This window comes from Salmo salar, chromosome ssa13 (genome assembly GCF_905237065.1).
Source record: "Salmo salar chromosome ssa13, Ssal_v3.1, whole genome shotgun sequence".
In the NCBI taxonomy this organism is placed as follows: Eukaryota; Metazoa; Chordata; class Actinopteri; order Salmoniformes; family Salmonidae; genus Salmo; species Salmo salar.
In genome coordinates, this window is record NC_059454.1 from 57054601 (window position 1) to 57073552 (window position 18952).

At 46.4% G+C, this 18952-nt stretch overlaps 1 protein-coding gene across 3 annotated transcripts in view; it reads right to left on the reverse strand.

Moving 5' to 3' along the window:
• LOC106567493 (rho GTPase-activating protein 26) overlaps positions 1 to 18952 on the reverse strand; it is a 117981-nt gene that overhangs the window by 25498 nt on the left and 73531 nt on the right. For all 3 annotated transcript variants that reach the window (XM_045693395.1, XM_014136787.2, XM_014136786.2), the window contains exons 9-16: positions 18753 to 18853; positions 13189 to 13283; positions 12301 to 12379; positions 11933 to 11969; positions 11629 to 11694; positions 11415 to 11489; positions 10516 to 10600; positions 10075 to 10133 (exon numbers count right to left, since the gene is read on the reverse strand). In XM_045693395.1, the coding sequence (XP_045549351.1) occupies positions 10075 to 10133; positions 10516 to 10600; positions 11415 to 11489; positions 11629 to 11694; positions 11933 to 11969; positions 12301 to 12379; positions 13189 to 13283; positions 18753 to 18853 (597 nt within the window). The remainder of the gene's footprint in view (positions 1 to 10074; positions 10134 to 10515; positions 10601 to 11414; positions 11490 to 11628; positions 11695 to 11932; positions 11970 to 12300; positions 12380 to 13188; positions 13284 to 18752; positions 18854 to 18952) is intronic.

Genomic DNA, 18952 nt, shown 5'->3' on the forward strand with positions numbered 1-18952 from the left:
CATGTATAACACTCTTTTCGCCATTATCATAACATTGGCGCTGTTGCATTTACCAGAAGCCTGGTGAAAATAATACTATAATACCCTGCCCTTTGTTCAATTCACCTTTAACTGCCCACACGGCCAATATACTATACTGCTGCTTACCACAAGAGCTTATCATACTACAGATTTGATCAAAGCACTTATTCCTTGGAGACTGAGTTAAACATACTATCGGTTACAACCTGCACGTAGCTTCTGAATGCAGTCAGCATTATCATTATCCTCCATTAACCTGAGAGCGGTTTGCCTCAGAACACCTTCACTACTGAACCCTACAGTACCTCTGTTCTAGTCTCGTGATACCAGAACAGTCAACACTGAACAACAGCTGGAGTTGAGGCTACCTCTCCCTCTCTCTTCTAGTGTCTTCTGGACTGGGACAGGGCTGCCCAACCGGGTTCAAATAGAATAGAATCAAATCGAATTGGTTACCTTCCAAATAACTTGAGCATATAGTTATATACCATTGGTTCAATTGTGCCAGCCAGGCAAACACAATGAAAAGCAGCTGATGTTCGAAACACAGATACATTTGAAATAAGACAAATGCCATTTGAACCCAGGACTGCAGGTCAGTGCACAAACGGGTCACTGGGCAGGTCTGTGTGTCTGCAGGTCAGTGCACTGTGCTGTCTCCTGGGCTCTGAATCAGTGTGGTCCAGCCAGCTAGGTTCCAGCCAGAGAGCCAGCCAGGCCTCGGGGAGCAGACAGCTGATGGATGGCCCTCATCAGTCACCACAGAGCCAGTTGACAGAGCGTTCACAGGGGAAGACACTACATCATACCCCCACTGTCATCTCCCCACCGCAATCGACTCCCAGTGTCTTCGCATACACACATACCTGCGCGCGTACACACACTCACAGTTTTTTATTGAACATTTAAATAGGCAAGTCAGTTAAGAACAAATTCTTATTTACAATGACGGCCTACCAAAAGGCAAAAGGCATCCTGCGGGGACAGGGGCCTGGGATAAAAAATAAAATAAAAAATACAATATAAATATAGGACAAAACACACATCACAACAAGAGAGACAACACAACACTACATAAAGAGAGACCTAAGACAACATCATAGCAAGGCAGCAACACATGACAACAAAGCATGGTAACAACACAACATAACAACAACACGGTAGCAACACAACATGGTAGCAGCACAAAACATGGTACAAACATTATTGGGCACAGTCAACAGAACAAAGGGCAAGAAGGTAGAGACAACAATACATAACACAAAGCAGCCACAACTGTCAGTAAGAGTGTCCATGATTGAGTCTTTGAACGAAAAGAGATAAAGCTGTCCAGTTTGAGTGTTTGTTGCAGCTCGTTCCAGTCGCTAGCTGCAGTGAACTGAAAAGATGAGTGACCCAGGGATGTGTGTGCTTTGTGGACCTTTAACAGAATATGACTGGCAGAACGGGTGTTGTATGTGGAGGATGAGGGCTGCAGTAGATATCTCAGAGAGGGGGGAGTGAGGCTTAAGAGGGTTTTATAAATAAGCATCAACCAGTGGGTCTTGAGACGGGTATACAGAGATTACCAGTTTGCAGAGGAGTATAGAGTGCAGTGATGTGTCCTATAAGGAGCATTGGTGGCAAATCTGATGGCTGAATGGTAAAGAACATCTAGCCGCTCGAGAGCACCCTTACCTGCCGATCTATAAATTATGTCTCTGTAATCTAGGATGGGTAGGATGGTCATCTGAATCAGGGTTAGTTTGGCAGCTGGGGTGAAAGAGGAGCGATTACGATAGAGGAAACCAAGTCTAGATGTATCTTTAGCCTGCAGCTTTGATATGTGCTGAGAGAAGGACAGTGCACCGTCTATCCATACTCCCAAGTACTTGTATGACTTGACTACCTCAAGCTCTAAACCCTCAGAGGTAGTAATAACACCTGTGGAGGGGCATTATTTTTACCAAACCGCATGACCTTTGTTTTGGAGGTGTTCAGAACAAGGTTAAGGGTAGAGAAATCTTGTTGGACACTAAGAAAGCTTTGTTGTAAAGCATTTAACACAAAATCCGGCGAGGGGCCAGCTGAGTATAAGACTGTTTCATCTGCATATAAATGGATGAGAAAGCTTCCTACTGCCTGAGCTATGTTGTTGATGTAATTTGAGAAGAGCGTGGGGCCTGGGATTGGACCCTTGGGGTACTTCCTTGGTGACAGGACACCTGTTTTTTTTCCTGTTTCCGGTCACAACTTGCAGACTTGTTTACGTGCTGCTTTGCGTTTTGTTGCCGATCTTACTTTGCTACCTGACTACTTCACGGTTTTTACTTTTTAATTACCGTTTATATTTTTAGTTTTTCCCTCACTCAACTTTTTTCATTCAACTTTTTCACCCCGGAGGTTCTATCTGGACATGGTTCGTCAGGACTTCAAACAGCCGAAGCTAAGTAACATTAACATGATGCCTTCTAATTGCAGTCGTTGTACTTATAATATACAGGAGAACGATCGCCTTACGGCGAGGATAGCTGTGCTGCAAGCCCAGCTTCAGCCGCAATCGTTAGGCAAGGGCAATTTCAGTGTAGGAAAGGATGAAACAGCGTCTGTGCCACCAGTAAGTTCAGATAGTAACATTAGTATAAACCCCCTCGCACGGTCCCCGCAGCCGGACAGCTTTCTCATGGCTTCTGGAGGGAAACGCTGTAGGAATGCTCAACCGGTGTCGCTTATTCAGCCGACAGAAACTTTCAACCGGTACTCCCCATTAAGCGAGTCGGAGTCAGAGGCTGAGACTTCTCTGGTCTCTGCTCCTCCCGTTGTGGGGTCTGAGACGCCGAAGCCTCTCACCATTAGCTCTGACAAATTGAAAACCCTAGTCATTGGCGACTCCATTACCCGCAGTATTAGACTAAAAACGAATCATCCAGCGATCATACACTGTTTACCAGGGTGCAGACCTACCAGCGTAAAGGCTAATCTGAAGATGGTGCTGGCTAAGGCTAAAACTGGCGAGTGTAGAGAGTATAGAGATATTGTTATCCACGTCGGCACCAACGATGTTAGGATGAAACAGTCAGAGGTCACCAAGCGCAACATAGCTTCAGCGTGTAAATCAGCTAGAAAGATGTGTCGGCATCGATTAATTGTCTCTGGCCCCCTCCCAGTTAGGGGGAGTGATGAGCTCTACAGCAGAGTCTTACAACTCAATCGCTGGTTGAAAACTGTTTTCTGCCCCTCCCAAAAGATAGAATTTGTAGATAATTGGCCCTCTTTCTGGGACTCACCCACAAACAGGACCAAGCCTGGCCTGTTGAGGAGTGACGGACTCCATCCTAGCTGGCGGGGTGCTCTCATCTTATCTACGAACATAGACAGGGCTCTAACTCCGCTAGCTCCACAATGAAATAGGGTGCAGGCCAGGCAGCAGGCTGTTAGCCAGCCTGCCAGCTTAGTGGAGTCTGCCACTAGCACAGTCAGTGTAGTCAGCTCAGCTATCCCCATTGAGACCGTGTCCGTGCCTCGATCTAGGTTGAGCAAAATTAAAGATGGCGGTGTTCGCTTTAGCAATCTCACTAGTATAAAGACCTCCTCCATCCCTGCCATTATTGAAAGAGATTGTGATACCTCACATCTCAAAATAGGGCTACTTAATGTTAGATCCCTCACTTCCAAGGCAGTTATAGTCAATGAACTAATCACTGATCATAATCTTGATGTGATTGGCCTGACTGAAACATGGCTTAAGCCTGATGAATTTACTGTGTTAAATGAGGCCTCACCCCCTGGTTACACTAGTGACCATATCCCCCGCGCATCCCGCAAAGGCGGAGGTGTTGCTAACATTTATGATAGCAAATTTAAATTTACCAACAAAAAAAACAACAATGACGTTTTCGTCTTTTGAGCTTCTAGTCATGAAATCTATGCAGCCTACTCAATCACTTTTTATAGCTACTGTTTACAGGCCTCCTGGGCCATATGCAGCATTCCTCACTGAGTTCCCTGAATTCCTATCAGACCTTGTAGTCATCACAGATAATATTCAAATTTTTGGTGACTTTAATATTCACATGGAAAAGTTCACAGACCCACTCCAAAAGGCTTTCGGAGCCATCATCGACTCAGTGGGTTTTGTCCAACATGTCTCTGGACCTACTCACTGCCACAGTCATACTCTGGACCTAGTTTTGTCCCATGGAATAAATGTTGTGGATCTTAATGTTTTTCCTCATAACCCTGGACTATCGGACCACCATTTTATTACATTCGCAATCACAACAAATAATCTGCTCAGACCCCAACCAAGAAGCATTAAAAGTCGTGCTATAAATTCTCAGACAACCCAAAGATTCCTTGATGCCCTTCCAGACTCCCTCTGCCTACCCAAGGACGTCAGAGGACAAAAATCAGTTAACCACCTAACCGAGTAACTCAATTTAACCTTGCGCAATACCATAGATGCAGTTGCACCCCTAAAAACTAAAAACATTTGTCATAAGAAACTAGCTCCCTGGTATACAGAAAATACACGAGCTCTGAAGCAAGCTTCCAGAACATTGGAACGGAAATGGCGCCACACCAAACTGGAAGTCTTCCGACTGGCTTGGAAAGACAGTACCGTGCAGTATCGAAGAGCCCTCACTGCTGCTCGATCATCCTATTTTTCAAACTTAATTGAGGAAAATAAGAACAATCCGAAATGTATTTTTGATACTGTCGCAAAGTTAACTAAAAAGCAGCATTCCCCAAGAGAGGATGGCTCTCACTTCAGCAGTGATGAATTCATGAACTTCTTTGAGGAAAAGATCATGATCATTAGAAAGCAAATTACGGACTCCTCTTTAAATCTGCGTTTTCCTCCAAAGCTCCGTTGTCCTGCGTCTGCACAACCCTGCCAGGACCTAGGATCAAGGGAGACACTAAAGTGCTTTAGTACTATATCTCTTGACACAATGATGAAAATAATCATGGCCTCTAAACCTTCAAGCTGCATACTGGATCCTATTCCAACTAAACTACTGAAAGAGCTGCTTTCTGTGCTTGGCCCTCAAATGTTGAACATAATAAACGGCTATCTATCCACCGGATGTGTACCAAACTCACTAAAAGTGGCAGTAATAAAGCCTCTCTTGAAAAAGCCAAATCTTGACCTCGAAGACCTTAGAAAGGCAGGGTAGGATGGATATAGGTCTGTAGCAATTTGGGTCAAGAGTGTCACCTCCTTTGAAGAGGGGGATGACAGCAGCTGCTTTCCAATCTATGGGAATCTCAGACGACACGAAAGAGAGGTTGAACAGGCTAGTAATAGGGGTTGCAATAATTTCGGCAGATAATTTTAGAAAGAAAGGGTCCAGATTGTCAAGCCCAGCTGATTTGTAGGGGTCCAGATTTTGCAGCTCTTTCAGAACATCAGCTGAATGGATTTGGGAGAAGGAGAAATGGGGGAGGCTTGGGCGAGTAGCTGTGGGGGGTGCAGTGCTGTTGAATGCAGTAGGGGTAGTTAGGTGGAAAGCATGGCCAGCCGTAGAAAAATGCTTATTGAAATTCTCAATTACAGTGGGCTTATCTGAGTTTCCTATCCTCAGTGCAGTGGGCAGTTGGGAGGAGGTGTTCTTATTCTCCATGGACTTTACAGTGTCCCAGAACTTTTTAGAGTTTGAGTTGCAGGAAGCAAATTTCTGTTTGAAAAAGCTAGCCTTGGCGTTTCTAACTGCCTGTGTGTATTGGTTTCTAACTTCTCTGAAAAGTTGCATATCGCGGGGGCAGTTCGATGCTAATGCAGAACGCCACAGGATATTTTTGTGTTGGTTAAGGGCAGTCAGGTCTGGGGAGAACCAAGGGCTATATCTGTTCCTGGTTCTACATTTCTTGAAAGGGGCATGCTTATTTAAGATGGTGAGGAAGGCATTTTTTTTAAATAACCAGGCATCCTCTACTGACGGGATGAGGTCAATATCTTTCCAGGATACCAGGGCCAGGTCGATTAGAAAGGCTTGCTCCTTCGAAATGTTTCAGGGAGCGTTTGACAGTGATGAGTGGAGGTCGTTTGACCTTTGAACCATTACGGGTGCAGGCAATGAGGCAGTGATCGCTGAGATCTTGGTTGAAAACAGCAGAGGTGTATTTAGAGGGCACGTTGGTTAGGATGATATCTATGAGGGTGCCAGTGTTTGCGGCTTTGGGGTTGTACCTGGTGGGTTCATTAATAATTTGTGTGAGATTGAGGGCATCAAGCTTGGATTGTAGGATGGCTGGGGTGTTAAGCATGTCCCAGTTTAGGTCACCTAGTAGCATGAGCTCTGAAGATAGATGGGGGGCAATCAGTTCACATATGGTGTCCAGAGCACAGCAAGGGGCCGAGGGGGGTCTATAGCAGGCGGCGACGGTAAGAGACTTGTTTTTGGAGAGGTGGATTTTTAAAAGTAGAAGTTCAAATTGTTTGGGTACAGACCTGGATAGCAGGACAGAGCTCTGCAGGCTATCTCTGCAGTAGATTGCAACACAGCCCCCTTTGGTCGTTCTATCTTGTCTGAAAACGTTGTAGTTAGGGATGAAGATTTCAGAGTTTTTGGTGGACTTCCTAAGCCAAGATTCAGACACAGCTAGGACATCCGGGTTGGCAGAGTGTGCTAAAGCAGTGAATAAAACAAACTTAGGGAGGAGGCTTCTAATGTTAACATGCATGAAACCAAGGCTATTACGGTTACAGAAGTCATCAAAAGAGAGTGCCTGGGGAGTAGGAGTGGAGCCAGGCACTGCAGGGCCTGGATTCACCTCTACATCCCCAGAGGAGCAGAGAAGAATGAGTATAAGGGTACGGCTAAAAGCTATAAGAATTGGTCGTCTGTGACATCCAGAATAGAGAGAAAAAGGAGCAGGTTTCTGGGGGCGATAAAATAGCTTCAAGGTATAATGTACAGACAAAGTTATGGTGGGATGTGAATACAGAGGAGGTAAACCTAGACATTTAGTGATGATGAGAGAGATATTGTCTCTAGAAACATCATTGAAACCAGAAGATGTCATAGCATGTGTGGGTGGATGAACTGAGAGGTTGGATAAAGTATAATGAGCAGGACTAGAGGCTCTACAGTGAAATAAGCCAATAAACACTAACCAGAACAGCAATGGACATTGCATATTGACATTGAGGAGAGGCATGCTTAGCCGAGTGATCAAAGGGTCCAGTGAGATTCAGACAGCTAGTCGGGCCATAGGTAGCAAGCTGGTGGAAGATGGAGGGAGGTCTGTTTTTAGCCACCTCGTGCGTTTCCGTCTGTGGGTTAGTGGGGTTCCGTGTGGAAGGGGGGACCAGTCCAAGTTGGCAAAATAGTTAGTTATAGTGGCCCAAGAAAAGTGTCCGAATAGACCTAATTCAGATCTCAGCCGATAAGACAGCTAATGATTAACGATTAGTGGTCCGCAGATGGGCGATCATGTTACGTCGCGACGGAGGGGCCAGTTGGATAACTCCCTCGGGCAGATAACGTCGGTGGTCCAGTCGTGAAGGCCCGATGGGGCTCCGCATCGGCAGTAAAGCGGGTCAGGATAGGTGATTGTAGCCCAGGGGACACTTCAGCTGGCTAACTCAGGAAAAGCCCACGAGTGGCTGACGGAACTCTTCAGCTGGCTAGCTCCGGGATAATGTGTATTAATTCCGGGACCGACGTTGCCAATAGTCACTCAGGTAGCAGCTAGTTAGCTGCAAGATCCAGGTGTAAATGTCCAGAGCCTGCGGTAGAAATCGGGGAAAGGAGAGAGAATAGGTCCGGTGAGCTCTGGTCTGAGTCGCGCTGTACGAAAACTGGCGATAGCTTTCGAGCTAATGGATAGCTGAGGACAGCTAACCGTGGCTAGCTGAACTCCAACGTTAGCCAGTGAAAATGGCTAACCTCTGGCTAGCTTCTGTTGTGGATTTCGGATTTGAGGTAAATAATACTTTCTTTTTTAAATTGGTGAGGCGGGTTGCAGGAGAGTGCTTTGAGGTTGAGTTTTAGAAGAAAAAATGTAAAAAGATAATGCGACGAAAAATATGTAAATATATATATACACGGGACACGACAAGAGGAGGGTAAAGGACGTCTGAACTGCTACGCCATCTTGGATTTTTTGTAGATGCCAGGCAGACCAGTTTGTGTCAAGAACTGCAACGCTGCTGAGTCCCATTTCTCTAATCACCATAACTATTATAAATGTTTATACTGTTACTGTTGACGTCATTATCTCACATCACTTTAGCAACAGTGGCTTTGTCATTTATGCTAATAAAGCTTATCTGAATCTAAGATGAAGGATATGAAGTCTAAGAAGAAAGCAAGATAGCAAGACTCAGAGACTGGGTTGGGAGGTAGGGTGATTCCCTGTGTGTGTGTGTGTGTGTGTGTGTGTGTGTGTGTGTGTGTGTGTGTGTGTGTGTGTGTGTGTGTGTGTGTGTGTGGGACATGTTTAACTATACTTGTGGGGGCCAGAAGTCCCCACGAGTATAGTAAACAAACAAAAGTTTGACCAACTGGGGACATTTTGTTAGTCCCCACAAGGTCAAATGCTATTTCTAGGGGGTTAGGGTTAAGGTTAGAATTAGTGGTAAGGGGCCTCCCAAGTGACGCAGCAGTCTAAGGCATTGCATCGCAGTGCTAGAGGCATTACTACAGATCCGGGTTCGATCCCGGGCTGTATCGCAGCCGGCCGCGACCGGGAGACCCATGAGGTGGCGCACAATTGGACCAGCGTCGTCTGGGTTAGGGATGGTATGGCCGGCCCGGGATGTCCTTGTCCCACCACGCACTAGCGACTCCTGTGGCGCGCCGGGCGCTTGCACGCTGACACGGTCGCCAGTTGGACGGTGTTTCCTCCAACACATTGGTGCGGCTGGCTTCCGGGTTAAGCGAGCAGTGTGTCAAGAAGCAGGGTCGTGTAACGGAGGACGCATGGCTCTCGACCTTCGCCTCTCCCGAGTCTGTACGGGAGTTGCAGCGATGGGATATCATGAAATTGGGGAGAAAAATGGTTAAACGTTTTTTTTCTTATGAAAGAAAATATTTAGTGGTAAGGTTAGAATTAGGTTTAGGGTTAAGTTTTCGGGTTAAGATTAAGATTAGTGTGTGGTGTGTGTCTGTGGTCATTTAAGTGAGTTTGTGTGTGACAGAAAGTGTATGAGTATGAGTGTTCGTGTCTGGTAGGTGTGTGTTTTCCTGCTGGTGCATGCCTCAGACTAGGTTCCTGATTGCACACAGCCTTCCCTCCCAAAACCGAAGTAGAGCAAAGAGGGGCGGGTGGCTCGGGAGGAGGAAGAGGAGGTGCTCGTAAAACAGAGTTCATCTCGGGGCAATGGCCTGATGTCAACAAGCATGCAGTGCCTGGAGGAAACAGACATCTCAGGGCAGGCAGGTAGGCGGCAGCCAATGACACAGCAGATATGAACGGGGAGAGAGGGAGAGCGGGGGAAGAGAGAGGGGGATGGGGTGAGAGAGAGAGAGAGAGAGGGGGAGGAAAAGAGGAAGAGAGATGGGCTGTAGAGGGAAGGGGATGGAGAGAGAGAGAGAAAAAGGAAGAGAAGGAGAAAATGCAGCTCTGGCTAATGTAAGGACCAATTAGGGGACAGGGAGATGGCAAAGGGAAGTTTGGGGGAGGGGGCAATAAATATATTATAGGCTATATTTGTTGTTGGTTATCTTTCCCATCCTCCATCATCCCAGCTGGCCCCACTGTAAAGCCATTTCCTTTATGGCTTGCCAAGGACACACCCTTACGTCCTGCTTCTCCTTCACACGTCAACCCCACTACTGCCCAACGGAGCTAAACCAGGCCATCAAATTCAAAACCAGACTGGTTTATCAAAACAAAGTCAGCGGAGCTGCTATCAGGAAGAGGAAGATGGCAAAAGAAGTGGAACCAGATCAACTGTTATGAGAGAGAGACAGAGAGAGAGAAAGAGAGAGAGAGAGGAAGAGGGCAAAAGAAATGGAACCAGATCAACTGTTATGAGAGAGAGAGACAGAGAGAGAGAAAGAGAGAGAGAGAAAGAGAGAGAGGAAGGAGGAGGAGAGAAAAGACAACGGAGAAAAGACTCACTGGCTGCCTTGATGAAGCTCCTTTGATACTGATAAGTCATAAGGGGCGCGGGCAGCATTCTGAGGAGAGAAGATACAGAGAGTCAATGGGCACAGCGGCAGGCAGGCAGAGAGTCATGGCCCTCCACTCATCAGGCTGATTTCCCTCTTCATTAGGCAGGCGTAAAACTGGGCTGTTTGTGTATGTGGGTCTCCTCAGTCCTAGCCCTCTACCCCCTCCTCCTCTCTCATCTCCTCTTCTTTATACTAACCCCTCTGCGCTCTCCCATGGCCCTCGATCCTGTCCTCCTTAGCTCTACTCAGCAGGCCAAGGCCATATTGATCAACCACATGCTCTCAGCCCTCTCTCACTCAGTGCAGTACTCATAGAGAGCCTGTGTTCCTTTACTATCTTTAGTCATTTCCATGACTAGACCTGGGCAATGGATTCACAGTACTGTACCTAAGGTAGTACTTGATTGCGCTGGTGATGGTCTTGATCTCCCATTCTGTACTGTCCAGCTCCACGTCAGCACAGGTTTTAGGATCTGTCAGAGGGAGAGGAAAGATGTCATCATCTGTCATTTGAGGAGCTTTGAGACTTCAGACATTTGTGATTGAATCTATCTATTGCATTCTATTTTCCAGTTGTCAGTATATTCTCTCATCCAGTCCTCTACCAGGTCTATGGTCTCCTCCTCCTGTGTTTTTCTGTCTGTCAGTCTCAGAGCTACAGTATATCTACAGTAATTCAACTTGTTTTGCATTATTTATACAGTTGCATAAATTGCCTATTCCCCATAGCTATTCACATAAATCCGCAGGATGGTTTTCTACTGTTTTCTACTACAGTATAGACTCCCCTAACAGGAGGAGCAGGAGATTCCGGCTATCAGAATAAGACAGGTTGTGCAAATAAAACTAATGCATAAATGTTAATTAAGTTCGATTCAATCTTGCCCCGAAATATTACCTGTTTGGATTTGTTTTTGCGGCAAGGACTCAATCTTTCTCTAACACACTCCCTGGGATGCTCTGTTTCTGTTTGTCGAGTCAATAAAGCACTGGAAGAGTGTAGCAGTGAGAGTGTTGTGTTTGTGTGCGTTTCCCTCTAAAACTATTTTCTAGGTTGCTTCGCCGATGATAGTAATGAGGCAAGCAGGGGTGTGACCCAATCCTTACATGACCTGCTTTCATCACTCATCAAACAACACACAAACACACACACACACACACACACACACACACACACACACACACACACACACACACACACACACACACACACACACACACACACACACACACACACACACACACACACACACACACACACACAGCTCCATTATCTCTCTGTCTTACCCATGGCAAGACCCAGGAGTTTCTGCACCCTGGAGTTTACTCCAACAATCCTGTACAGGCCCTGCTCGTCAATGCCTGTGGGACAGGACAGAACAGGACAGATATCTATAAAGATTGTATAGGACCTGTAAGAGTGACCAGTGACACCAGGTTCACAATACAGTAGTACTAGAGACCTGTGAAGCCTGTAAGCAGCCAAGCCTTAGTTCATTACCTCTGGTCTCCACGGCGTAGATGAACTTCTTCACAACATTGAAGCCAACCACATCCAGCTGGGCCACTGAAAGATGGAGAGAGAGGGTGGGGGGGGGGGGAGAGGTAGCGTGAGACAGTGGGAGAGGGAGAGGACGAGAGAGAGAAAGGTAAAGAGAGAAAGAGTGGGAGGAAGAGCGATAGGTGGAGAGAAAAATAGAGGGAGAAACGGAGATAGAGAAGTGAATGAATCCCATCAATTATCAGGGTGCATTCATATGGACAGATGGTAGAGTAAAGCAAATTAATACCAATGTGTCACTTACGGCCTTCACTCTGGCTGTCTCTGTTTAAGTTATAGACCTGGAAGGAACAGAGACACCCAGTTACCACGGTTACACAGCTTAGCGTTACCGCCATCAACCACCACCACCGGTCACAAACACCTATCTGTGAACTGAACACAGGTCGTACTTGCATAAGCCCATGTACACTAGGCTGTAATAAACAGTGTTGTACACAGCATGCCACACTGCCTGCCTGGTGAGTAGTAGTACGGTACATTGACATCAATGGAAGTTGGTACGGACTGAAGTGGCTTCCTAAAGGAGGTGGTGGGCGATGTGGTGGGCTATACGCATATGAGTACACACACACATACGCACAGGATGAGTGAGTAACCCTGGCAACGTACCGGTTCTCTCCCATCCATAGCTTCCATCCACAGCCTGCGGTCTTCCTCCGATAGAGCTTGCATGGTGATCACCCCTGGCCTGCAACACACACAAGTCAATCTGCTGCTTCCACCACAACCATCCCAACACAGACTGACACCTCTGTCAATCCACCCCGGCCCTATCCGAAACTCCAATTAAGCTCATCTCTGGCCAGCATTACCATATTTCACCTGGCCCTGTCAGCAGGCTCACCTTCAGCTGTCAACACAGTACTCCATTAAAACCACACACACACACACACACACACACACACACACACACACACACACACACACACACACACACACACACACACACACACACACACACACTCTCTGGGCAGAGAACACCATAACGCACTCTCTCACTAACAGTCACTCTCAAGTTATGTCTTTGCGATGCCCTTGCGTGCTGAAGCATGTTGAGGCCAGCTTTTACTTTCCTGCTGCTAACAACAACAGTGCACTGCATCTAGCAAACACACACCAACACACACACATACATAAACACTCTGGGCAGAGGACAAACAAACACCATGAATAAATGACGAGGGTTGAGTGAAGGAATGGGCCGATGCAGGAGGAGGGAGATCGTAGAGCTAGCGTTAAGAGTTAGGGAGTCACTGGCTCTGCTGCTTTATATACAGTCAGACAACACCCTTCTACGACCGGGCTGGAGAGGTGGCAGATATCTCACTTAGCGTTCGTCATCTAACATCCACCGCTTGCCAATCCCTATTAAGATCCTCTGTGTTGAGCTCCGACCCACAGTCAGTCAGCCACAGCCTCAGCCCAGCAAGACTCGTGAGCACCACCATGTGGTTGTAATGGGTAACAGCAAGCTAGTAGCCAGCAGCAATGACTCACCTGTCTACTGCCTCCACATCGAAACAGAACCTTTTCTCTATAGAATCCGTCTTCCGCCTTGTGCAGGACTTCAGAGTGAAGCTCTCTTCCTCCCCCTGAAAGACAGCGGAAACCTTAATCAACCTTTAAGAAGAGACATTTATGACACTCAAGTTCAATCAATGTGAAGTGCCTTTCGCAACGTGTATGGAACCAAGTCATTTTAAGATACATGTCTTTGATTCTCATAGTGAATTGTGGACAAGGATGGATGGACTCAAAGGATCTAGGAAAAAACAGATGAGAAACTTTGATGTAGGTTATTTCAGTGCAACCATTTCACAGCCCATCTCCTCCCCATCTCCCTGTCATTCCCTCTCCTCCCCACCTCCTCGCTCCTTCAAAGGGAGTGCATTAGCAACTGAAGTGTCACCACTGTTTGCACAGAGAATCCTGGGAGACACATGGCAGCAATCCTGAGACGGAGCATCAAGCCACGACTCTGATGTGTTCTGAATGATACCTCCTCTCCTCTCGGATCCTTCCTCTCATGTCCATTATCCTTTTCTGCCCTTTCTACTTTACTCCTCTGCTCTCCCACCATCACCTCTCTCCTCCCCTGCTCTTTCTCCTCTCATGTTTTATCCTCTATCCCCTCTTCTGCCCTTTGTCCTCTTGCTCCATCACCTCATCGCCCTCTTTCTGCCATCCTTTTCTCCACAGTACACTTCAATCAGTGTGAGAGGACGAGAGGAACAGTGAAATGAGGAGCGATATACTACCACTGAGTGTTTGTCCTTGCCCACTGACAGTGACAATACTGAGGTGTCAGGGGAAGATGTGTCTACCTACAATCACTATTTCAGATGCATTTTTAAATTTACACTGAACAAAAATATAAAAGCAAACATGTCAAATGTTGGTCCCATGTTTCATGAGCTGAAATAAAAGATCCGGGGAAATGTTCCATACGCACAAAAAAGCGTATTTCTTTCAAATGTTGTTCACAAAAGTTTACATCCCTGTTAGTGAGCATTTCTCCTTTGCCAGGATTCTTTCCACCTGACAGGTGTGGCATATCAAGAAGCTGATTAAACAGCATGATCATTACACAGGTGCATCTTGTGATGGGGACAATAAAAGGCCATTCTAAATTGTGCAGTATTGTCACACAACACAATGCCACAGTTTTGAGGGAGCGTGCAATTGGCATGCTGCCTGCAGGAGTGTCCACCAGAGCTATTGCCAGAGAATTGAATGTTCACTTCTCTACCATAAACCGCCTCCAATGTAGTTTTAGAGAATTTGGCAGTACGTCCAACCGGCTCTCACAACCACAGACCGCGTGTATGGCGTTGTGTTGGCGAGCGGTTTGCTGATGTCAACATTGTGAACAGAGTGCCCCATGGGGCAATTGCCTTTTATCGATGGAAATTTGAATGTACAGAGACACTGTACCGTGACAAGATCCTGAGGCCCCATTGTGAGGCCCATTTTTTAAGGTATCAGTGACCAAAAGATGCATATCTGTATTTCCATTCATGTGAAATCCATAGATTAGGGCCTAATGAATTTAATTCAATTGACTGATTTCCTTATATGAGCTGTAACTCAGTAAACTCTTTGAAAATCCTTGCATGTTGTGTTTATATTTTTTGTCAGTATATATTTGTATTAGTATTTTCTCTTTATTGAGACAGAAAGTCACAAACGAATGGGGAAGACATTCAGGTAAAGGAATACAGATATGAAGGCGTAGGCAGGGTTTGAACCCATACCACAAAGGTCAAGTTACAGTCTGGAGTCGGCAGCACTACCACAAGGCCAGACTCCAGCACACAGATGTATTATGAAGCACTAATCAACTGCAGTCATTCAAATATGTAGAGACAGATGTCACACATGATTTCTGCTTGAAATCATGACTGGGAGGCTGATGCCCCAGCCCTTAGCTCAAAGGATGCCAACATTTCTCTCTCTTCTCCCTCTCTCTCTGCTCCAACAACTACAAGGTCACACGGCATGGTAGAGTGGCATTTGGGGTAGGTAAACAAACAGTCAACCACAAATGATCCATTATATTGACCAGATACTCAAGTAGTTGTTTTAATGTCACGTGCCTTTCTTACAAGCTCAAACCCAACAATGCATTAATCAATATCAATGTAACACTCAAAATAACATAAGGTTAAACAAAAACACATAAGAAATAGAAGAAGATGGAAGAAGAACATGAGAAAGTAAGAAGCTATATACAGGGTCAGTTCCAATACCATATTTACAATGTGCAAGAATACTGGACTGATAGAGGTGCTTCCTTTCCCATTAAATTAATGGATTTGGATATATCAGCCACACCCATTGCTGACAGGTGTAGAAAACTGAGCACACAGCCATGCTATCTCCATAGACAAACATTGGAAGTAGAATGGACTTACTGAAGAGCTCAGTGACTTTCAATGTGGCACCGTCATAGAATGCCACCTTTCCAACAAGTCAGTTCGTCAAATTTCACCATGTCCTACTGGAGCTGCCCGGGTCAACTGTAAGTGCTGTTATTGTGAGGTGGAAACATCCAGTCGCAAAAGTGGTAGGCCACACAAGCTCACAGAACAGGTCCACCAAGTGCTGAAGCGTGTAGCGTGTGAAAGTCTTCTATCCTCGGTTGCAACACTCACTACCAAGTTCCAAACTGCCTCTGGAAGCAACGTCAGCACAAGAACTGTTCGTCGGGAGCTTCATGAAATGGGATTCCATGGCCGAGCAGCCGCACACAAACCTAAGATCACCATGCGCAATGTAAAACGTCTCCTGGAGTGGTGTAAAGCTCGCCGCCATTGAACTCTGGAGAAGTGGAAACGCGTTCTCTGGAGTGATGAATCACGCTTAACCATCTGGCAGTCCGATGGACAAATCTCGGTTTGGCGGATGCATAGTATGCCCCAATGCATAGTGCCAACTGTAAAGTTTGGTGGAGGAGGAACAATGGTCTGGGGCTGTTTGTCATGGTTCGGGCTAGGCCCCTTAATTCCAGGGAAGGTACATCTTACCGCTACAGCATTCAATGACATTCTAGACAATTCTGTGCTTCGAACTTTGTGGTAACAGTTTGGGGAAGGCCCTTTAATGTTTCAGCATGACAATGCCCCCGTGCACAAAGCGAGGTACATACAAAAATGGTTTGTCGAGATCTGTGTGGAAGAACTTGACTGGCCTGCACAGAGCCCTGGCCTCAACCCCATCGAACACCTTTTGGATGAATTGGAACGCCAACTGCGAGCCAGGCCTAATCACCCAACATCAGTGCCCGACTTCACTAATGCTCTGTGGCAGAATGGAAGCAAGTCCCCCAGCAATGTTCCAACATCTAGTGGAAAGCCTTCCTAGAAGAGTGGAGGATGTTATAGCACCAAAGGGGAACTAACTCCATATTAATGCCCATGATTTTGGAATGACATGTTCGACGAGCAGGTGTCCACATACTTTCATGTAGTGTATGTATAGGGCTAAGGTGACGAGGCATCAGGATATATGATAAACAGAGTAGCAGCAGCAGCGTATATGATGAATATGTGTGTGTGTGTGTGCGTGCGTGTGTGCGTATGTGTAGAGTAATTAGAAATGTGAGTGCATGTTATGTGTGTGTGAGCAAATGAAGTGAGTGTTGGAATGTCAGTGTGCGTGAGTGTTTAGATTCCTGTGAGTGTGCATAGAGACAGTGCAACAACAACAAAAAGTACAAGGGTCAACTCAGATTTAGCTATTTAGCAGTCTTATAGCTTGGGGATAGAAGCTGTTCAGGAGCCTGTTGGTGTCAAGCTTGATGCACCTGTACCGCTTGCCATGCGGAAGCAGAGAGAACAGTCTATGGCTTGGGTGGCTGGAGACTAATTTTCCGGGGCTTCCTTTCACACCGCCTGATATAGAGGTCCTGGATGGCAGGGAGCTCGGACCCAGTGATGTACTGGGAGGTCCGCACTACCCTCTGTAGCGCTATGTGATTGATGGCGGTCCTGTTGCCATACCAAGCAGTAATGTAGCCAGTCAAGATGCTCTCAATGGTGCAACTGTAGAACTTTGTGAGGATTTGAGGGCCCACCTTTTCAGCCTCCTGAGGGGGACTAAACACACACCCCTGTGGGGCCCCCGTGTTGAGAGTCAGAGTGGTGGAGATGATGTTGCCTACCCTCACCACACCACCTTGGGGCGGCCCGTCAGGAAGTCCAGGATCCAGTTGCAGAGGGAGGTGTTCAGTCCCAGGGTCCTAAGCTTGGTGATGAGCTTGAAGGGGACAATGGTGTTTAACGCTGAGCTGTGGTCAACGAACAGCATTTCACATAGGTATTCCTCTTATCTAGGTGGGTGAGGGCAGTGTGGAGTGTAATTGAGATTGCGTCGTCTATGGATCTGTTGGGGCAGGATGCAAATTGGAGTGGGTCTAGGGTGTCTGGGATGATGTGTGCCATAACCAGACTTTCAAACCACTTCATGATTACAGATGTGTGCTACAGGGATGTACTCATTATAACATGAAGCCTTGGAGTTCTCAGGGGACAGGAATGATGGTGGTCATCTTAAAACATGTGCGGATTACAGACTGGGACAAGGAGATGTTGAAAATTACCGTGAATATGCCTGTCAGCTGTTCTGAGTCTGCTCTGAGAATTTTGTTAAGTGCTAGCTTGTTATTTTTCTTGTCCTTAGGTGGAATGTATACAACAGTCACGATAACAGCTGAAAACTCCCTCGGGAGGTAGAAGGGTCGGAATTTGACCATCAGGTATTCCAAGACGGGTGAACAATAGGTTGAGACTTTCACTGCGCTTGAGTCAGCACACCATTTGTTGTTGATGAAGAGGCAAATCCCTCCCCCTCTCAATTTCTCTGACTCCAATGTCCTCTCCGCTTGGTGAATGGAGAATCCATCAAGTTGGATAGCCATGGGGGGTATCTTGCTCGAAAGCCATGTTTCAGAAAAGCAGAGAATATTGAAGTGACAAGAGTCCCGTTGGTAGCAAATCCGCGATCGGAGGTCATCCATCTTATTATTAAGTGGCCAATAGAATGGAGGGAAGAGGTGTCCGGAATTTCCCTTCACCTTAATCTCGCCAGGACTCCCCCTCTCTTGCCTCTGTAACGCCGGAATTGGAATTACAGAAAGAGCCCAGGGCAGATGAGTCGAAGTTGAAGCTGGGATTGAGGTAACTAATTGCCGATCTGATGTTCAAAAGTTATTGTCGGTTATAATAAATAATAGCGGATACATTTAGTCAGGAGGAGGCAAGATCAGGTGGGACCATTCTAGACAATGAGTGTGCCGATACGAGTGTGAACAACAAGTGTTTTATCTCAATGTTGTCACGTGTCCTACTTATATCAGTACACTCCTGACAAACTAAGCATTATGAAGCTTCTATTTGATCAAATAAAGCTATACGTAGCAATCAAGCCGTTACATTTTTTTGTTAACCAAATTCGACACTCTCTCATTGACCTCCATACAAAAACTCCTTGCTGCTGGAAAAGACAGATTTTGGGCCCAGTTATGCCTCTGGCTTTACCTCTTCCTCTCTGAGTCAACTCACCACTTTGCCACCAGACTTCTGGTCGAACAGGACCATGGTGACTCGTTTGGGCTCTCGATGGTAGGTGCAGTAGTGCTTGACCCAGGTTGACACGAAAGAGCCTGAGAGAGGGAAGAGAGAGGAACAGATTGAGAAGCAGAGAGGGGGGAGTATTGAACACATTTTGTGGGTTACCATGGTTATTGCACACGCTGGGTCCC